General features: G+C 44.7%; 1 protein-coding gene across 1 annotated transcript in view; it reads left to right on the top strand.

Annotated features, from left to right (window-relative positions):
• gfra4a (GDNF family receptor alpha 4a) overlaps positions 1-7,500 on the top strand; it is a 66,608-nt gene that overhangs the window by 41,370 nt on the left and 17,738 nt on the right. The window contains exon 7 of the mRNA XM_076300115.1: positions 4,906-5,040. Within this exon, the coding sequence (XP_076156230.1) occupies positions 4,906-5,040 (135 nt within the window). The remainder of the gene's footprint in view (positions 1-4,905; positions 5,041-7,500) is intronic.

The following is a 7,500-nucleotide window of genomic DNA, read 5'->3' as shown; positions in this document are numbered from 1 at the left end:
AAACGGGGTATTTTTTATACCCCCCCCCCCCCACACACACACACACACACACACACACCCCACCACCACCACCACCATTACACACACACACACACACACACACACACACACACACCCATCCCACAGGAATGTGATTTTTAAATGGAGGGGTGGCAGGGTGAGTATTTGCCTGCAGCACCAACTGAACTACATTTCAATCCAGCTATTTAAAATACACTTGTAGAGTGAAAAACATGGTTCTAGAATGATCAGCGTGTGAGTGAGGTGCAGACCTACACTCCGACCCAGTCTGTGTCCTCTGGGGGCTTTCAGCTCATGGCCTCGGTCTTGTTAAGACCTTGTTCAATCAATTCAGCCACTGCAGCAACAGCAGCCCGAACTCTGTACAAAGTCGGGTTGAGTACCTCATCCGCAGTTCATCCAGAGTCTTCTCCACAGACGTCATACACTGTTTGTAGAGGAAGGTGTGTTGGGCGTAAGAAGTCAATTATAGACCCACGACTGAACAAAGTCTAGCCGAGTACTTCATCCACTGCCTTTAGACGCGGGTGTGTTTGGACTAAGAAGTGAACTATAGACCTATAACTGAACAAAGTCGTTCCAAGCACCTTATTCACTTTTCATAATGGTGGGTTATTTTTTTGCTGTAAGAGGAAGTGAATTATAGACTTGGCTGGGGAAATGGAGAGCTGTGTGCTCTAATCTGGCGCTGGCCCTCGCTGATGCAATCAGAGGCCTGGCGTGGACCTGCCGGAGCCGCCGATGGACAGGTGATTGATACGGCGCCGCTTGCGTTTGTCAGTGTTCCCCGTGCCCGCCAGACCACGTGTGAAATGTGCTGCGCTCGCTTTTGAAAATGTCAAATGGCTTAGTGGAGCCACAAGCTGTTTTTTTTTTACGGAGAGTGTGCGCAAAAAAGCTGAGAATGGAATCAAGGGTAAAGGGGGCGGAGGGTGGGGGTGGGGGGTGGGGGTTGCCGCTCTCTATAATTCTCTTGCTCGATTGCACTTAAGGGCTTTTTCACGCCGCTACAGCACTTCAGGTTTTCTGGTGCTGAGGGTTTTTTGGTGGATGATGACATCTTACAAAAGCTGTCTGCATCAAAAACTGTCTGAATTTTGAATCTGAGGCAATTTGGACAAAAAAAGAAACATCCCTCGGCTTTGTTGGAAATAGGGTTCCAAAAGTATCCTTAGTATTGAAGATGTTCCTTCAGAGATTAATAGGGTAGTCGTCACGGAAATTGCCATTTTCTGTGTACCTCAAAATATGTGATTATGTTGGATGAATGTTTTATTGATGACTAGACTTAGGAGAGGCAATTGGATAAAAAGTACAAAAAATACCATGTGTTGGCATAAAAAAACATCTCTTAGTCATTTTTATCTTCAAATTGACATTGCATTTTAAAACAACATTGCTTTATATTATTTATAATTTAAATCATCACTTTATAACATATTATATTAACAAAACTTTACTGTTAGCAGATAACTGGACCACACTAGGACATAATCATAATTGTAATGGAAATAGCGGCTTCTCTTTTTGAAATTTGGTCCAAATTTCCATCAAACATAAGTTTAAGTACCAATAAAATTTCCACATATAATTTGAGCAACATAGCAACTCATATAAATTCGAGAACTTAACCATGAAAGTTTTCCATTAAACCTTTGTCCACTCTGACACATTTTCCATATATATGCTATAAAAGTACATTATATGATGATGCAACTTACTTAACCAGTCTTATCTAAATGACTAAATGACTGATAAATTTATCATTAAAAATATACATATCTAAGAATTGGCAATGACCAGTTGCCATGACTTTTTTATATACTTCAACGGATCCAGATTAAACAAAAACAAATCATGATATGTCAAGAAGGTTTAATTTTTTGGCCTCGTGTAACAAAGCGCTCTGAAGCTGAAAGGAAAAGAATCTATGTGTGCACTGCAGAGGGATACTCATAGCCATTTCTTAAGGGACACCAGGCAACGTTTTTGAGTTAATTAATCATCTTCGTAAGTCGGTATATGGTTAAATGAGTCATTACGGGGTGAATGAAGGCTCTCTCGCCCGCCCCTACTGCCTGTAGGAAGAATATCCCACTTGCAAGTTGGGTGTATCCTACCCTCCGACCGAAGCAGGATCAGTTTACAGCACAGAGGCAGGCTAACGAAACGCTAGAGATTGTTGCAAACGTGTGTATAATGGCAGAGCCGGCGAAGAAGCACCGAAAAACCCTTGACGGAAGACGCAAAGAAAAGGAAAAGAGCTTCAGACCGATCGAGGGGGAGTTTCGTAGAGAAAAAGCATCAGGCTTGCCTGGTGTCCCTTTAAGGGACAAGAGCATTTCCACATTCCCTATTGCAAGTATTCTACTGTATAGCAAACTCTCTCTCTCTTTCACTCTCTCTCTCTCTCTCTCTCTCTGTGTGAATGGGTTTGTGTGTGTGTGTGTGTGTGTGTGTGTGTGTGTGTATGTATGTGTATGTTTATGTGTGAGAGTGCATTTACACTATTTGTTTGTTTGCTTGGGACAGATGCACAGCTGAGCATTTAAGTGGTGAGAGGTACAGTATGTGCGCTGCCTGCTCAGGTGAAAGTGGTCAACTGCTCCCAGGTGACGGGCTGTCACATGGCTCGCATGTGCTCTCCTACATGTGACATGTGACCTCAAAGGCGCTCTCCTGACAATCATCGCCAAGGTTACAGCAATCACTACTGTATGACAATGTCCAGGAGAAGAACAGCACACTAAGGAGCCTGAAACCAGACCAGGAAAAGTAGATCCACATACTGAGGAAAGACGGTAGAGAATAGTCTATGTGTCGTAGGAAATAAAGAAAGTGTGAAAAGGTGAAAAGACTAAACAGGAAACAACAAAAGGGTAATAAATCAGAGGTCGGTTGAAAAAGAGAGAAAGAAAGAGAAAGAGAGAGAGAGAACAGCTGACAGGAGCACGAGGAAGCCAGTGAAAGAAACAAGAAGGGCACGTTGTGTTGTATGTCCTCGTTCTTCCGCCAATACAGATAGTTTGGGGGCCGATCCACCGGGAGCCGCGGATGTTGTTCTGTTGTGTTTGGGGACAAAAGGAAATCAATGTGTTTAAACGAGTTCTCTCAGCTCCTGCCCACTCCTGCCTCGCAAGCACCCCTGCTGCTCCGCTGCCCGTCCACCCCCCGCCCCCGACACACACCACCCACACACACCTCCGCCCCCACCCTCGCCCCCCCGACACACACACACCACCCACACCCACCTCCGCCCCCACCCTCACTCCCCGACACACACACCACCCACCCCCACCTCCGCCCCCACCCTCGCTCCCCGACACACACACCACCCACCCCTGCCCCCACCCTCGCTCCCCGACACACACACCACCCACCCCTGCCCACTCCTTCTCCCTACCAACGCCTCTTCCCCACTCCGGCTCCAGTTTTTCAGAGCACGCTCCAAGCGAGAGCCTTTCAGCCACACAAAAGAAACAACTCCTGTCATTTTCCCCCTCAGACGGACAAAAGGATCGATCCATCATCGAAGGGCACAGTAGGCAACAGTGCAGAGAGAGGGAGAAACACAGGGTAGAGAGAGATACAGAGAGAGAGAGAGGGAGAGAGAGAGAAAGAGAGAGAGAGAGAGAGAGAGGGAGGGATGGAGGAACAGAGGGTAGAGACAGATATACAGAGAGAGGGGGGGATACAAAGAGAGAAAGAGATACAGAGAGAAAGGGAGGGATGGAGGAACAGAGGGTAGAGACAGATTGAGAGAGAGAAAGAGAGATACAGAGAGAGGGAGGAATGGAGAGGGAGGGAGGGAGTAACAGAGGGTAGAGACAGATTGAGAGAGAGAAAGAGAGATACAGAGAGAGAGAGAGAGAAAGAGAGAGGGAGGGATGGAGAAACAGAGGGTAGAGACAGATATAGAGAAAGAGGGAGAGAGAGAGAGAAAAAGTAAAGGCGGACTGGCGGAGGGTGGTGGGGGTTGGGGTGACGGGGGTGGGGGGGTTGAGTGATAAAGCGCAGGCAGGCTGACTGGCCCTCTGTTCCCGGCCCACTGATAGTGTGGCCCTTTTAACATCACAGGCTTTCGGCCCTCTCCCAAGTTCAAGTGATTATCCCTCAATGCGGAAAAAAGCCTTTCCAGCAGCACAGTTTGAAAAAGCTGAGTTGGTCTGCAGTCTATACAAGTCAGAAAGTACCACACTGCAGTACACAAACAAAGGATTCAGTGTGTGCGTGTGTGTGCGTGTGTGTGTGTGTGTGTGCGCACGTCAGTGTGTGTGTGCGCGCGTCAGTGTGTGTGTGCACGCGTCAGAGTGTGTGTGTGCGTGTGTGTGTGTGTGTCTGTGCGCGTACGTCAGTGTGTGTGTGTGTGCGCGTACGTCAGTGTGTGTGTGTGTGGGTGCGGGTGCGTGTACGTCAGTGTGTGTGTGTGTGCGCACGCATGTCAGTGTGTGTGTGTGTGTGTGTGTGTCTGTGCGTGTACGTCAGTGTGTGTGTGTGTGTGTGCACGCATGTCAGTGTGTGTGTGTGTGTGTCTGTGCACGTACGTCAGTGTGTGTGTGTGTGTGTGTGCACGCATGTCAGTGTGTGTGTGTGTGCACGCATGTCAGTGTGTGTGTGTGGGTGCAGGTGCGCGTACGTCAGTGTGTGTGTCTGTGTGTGCGTGCCCTCTGTTACCTCTCCAACGAGAGTTACTGTCTTCAAGTATTTTTGTCTCTTTAATCATCTTTTAATCATCTATCTCTATCTTTCTCTCCCTTCATCCCCATTTCTCTCTCTCTTTTCCCTTCTTTCTCTTCATTTCTCCATCTCTTTTCTTCCCTTCTTTCTCTTCATTTCTCCATCTCTTTTCTTCTCCCACTCTCCCCCCTTTTTTTCCTCCCACAGGGAGTACCATCACTCCTAACTATCTGGACAACACCACGTCTAACGTCGGGCCCTGGTGCTCCTGCTCGGCCAGCGGCAACCACCGCGAGCAGTGCCACGACTTCCTCAGCTTCTTCCACAACAACGCCTGCCTGAGTGAGTGACAGCTGTCAGTCATCCTGACTCGCCAGTCAGCTTATGGCCGACATTCTCTCCTTTAGCGTGTTATACGCTTTCCTTCAGAGCTGTTCTTAATACGTTGAGCTGTAGTCACAGTAAACACTCCTTTACAACAGCTCATCTTGGCACGTACATCAACACACACACACCCATGGCACTAATTCAGAAATGGCCTCATTCAGGAGGACCTCAGGAATGCCAATTGGATGTATGTACTGTACACCTACTGCAAACTCAGCCATTTCATGTCAATACAGTTGCTAATTCTCAGCTACACACAAAACATTCTCTTAGAAATACAACCATTGGTGAACCAATGATTGTGTAGACAAAGTTTATTCTTTACTCTTTTCTTTAACATTATTAATGATTAATAGACCAGGTGCACAAAAGGCTCTTTCTGTGCGCTCATTTATTTCCGGTGGAAATCTACAGTATCTATTATATTCTATTATATTCTGCCTCCTACACTCCAACACTGAATATCTTGTTTGCCCAATAATAACAATTTTAACACACACATAAATCCTTCTTTGCCGTAACATGCTGATTCCCTAGTGCAACACCCAACTGGGTCGGAAAAAGTACTACACTACCCAACACTCTAACCTGTAAAAGCTGGTAAAACAGAGCCTTTGATTGGTATGATAAAAACTATTTTTTCATCTCGACAGTTGAATTTACTCAATGGAAACGGAAGTTAGTCATCTTCTTGTGTGAGATTAAAATAGAAGCATGTCAAACTATCATTAGGCTGCAAATGTTCAAAATGTGTACGTTTGAAAGGGCTCATGTGATAGTAGTTCCTTCACTTGGAATTTTAAATATGTACACAGTCTGGTACCTTGGCCTTTTTTTCATTTTTCTATATTCTATATTAATAAATTATATGTTGTATGTTTGTGAGTCACGTCGTAGCTGGTTAGCCTAAGGCATGGTCTAAAACTCTTTATATACGGATTTTTCCAGACATTGATTGGAGAAATGAATGGGAAACTTACTTCCAGAAACTATGCTCTCTCGCAGGAGGGGCGAGACTGTTGAGTTCAATTATATGGATATGTCCAGGATAAAGATGGACAGCTTTGCCAGACATTCAGCTCAGATAGAGGTATTGATCAGCTGATGAATGCAAAATTGCCAGAAGTTATCACTCTTGTGCTGGACAACTTGTTCTGACCCCTGACCTGGAAGTGGGATTTGGCTTCTATGGTAAGGTCGTGCCTAATGGCTGAATTACACCCATGGAAAAATATTTTACCAACCCCATTCCCACAGATGTCATATTGCTTAATAATAGCACATAAAGACAGCATCCTTGGGTCACGGCTGTCAGATTGCCAATACTTCTCACCTTCAGAGCACTTAATCTTAACAAGTGCATCAGCAGAAATTCATCTATTCAGGAGATCTTCATCAGAACTGTCAGATTGATTTGTGTGCACCCATTGGAGCACAACACACACTCACTAATGTTCACCTACTCACTAGCACACAAAACAACACTGTAATGAAGTGATTTTACATCCACAGGTTGTGGGTAATGATTCATTTACTGAAGTAATGATGGATCAGACAAACTTACTACAGTACTACAGTACACTACTGTATACCTAATGAAAGAGTGCACACATATCTATATATTTCAACAGGTGCCGGATAATAAAGGGTGGAAAAGGAAAATATCTATATATTGTCTTTTTTGCTCCCAAAGGTGATTTAATTATACGTTTCGACCACTCTGGTCTTCATCAGCTACACTGATGTTTGATGTACACTACCGGTCAAAAGTTTGGGATCACTTAGAAAATTTCCATTCCACTTCATTATAGACAGAATAAAAGGGTTCTCGACTGTTTAGAAAAAATCGAAATCTGATCTTTCATGCAATATCTACATTGCCCATTATCAGCAACCATTCATCCAATGTCCCAAAGGCACATTCTGTTTACTAATCTAATATCATTTTAAAAGGCTAACTGAGAAAACATTGTACAATTAAATCACCTGAGAGCAAAAAAAAAGTGTACAGTGTACAGATATTTTCCTTTTCCTCAGACAAACTTAAATGAATTATCCGGAGTAAAATGCACTTTAGATCAATTTACGGATGATTGGGAGTACATACGTTGAGTTGACACCCAAATCATGTCATGATTTAAGTGGAAGTGAGAAGGGCATATTATTTCACCGCTACAAAACGCTATTTTTATACCTCTTCTACAGTTCCAAACAACATTACACTTATGTGGTAGTGAGTAGAGGGTCCCTAAAGCCAAACCGAAGTATCCTGAGGTCTTTATGTGGTCGGATAGAGAGTCCAGAATGAATTTCATCAAGCCAGTACCTTTCCGGAAATGTTGTCATCTTTGCTGCCATCTCGGGATACTTCGGTTTGGCTTTAGGGACCCTCTACTCACTACCACGTAAGTGTAA

This window comes from Alosa pseudoharengus, unplaced genomic scaffold (genome assembly GCF_046254945.1).
Source record: "Alosa pseudoharengus isolate Yale_2024_CS ecotype anadromous, Long Island Sound unplaced genomic scaffold, YU_APseudo_1.1 YU_APseudo_1.1_scf_22, whole genome shotgun sequence".
Taxonomy (NCBI): domain Eukaryota; kingdom Metazoa; phylum Chordata; class Actinopteri; order Clupeiformes; family Clupeidae; genus Alosa; species Alosa pseudoharengus.
This window is presented reverse-complemented; position numbering and strand designations above follow the sequence as displayed.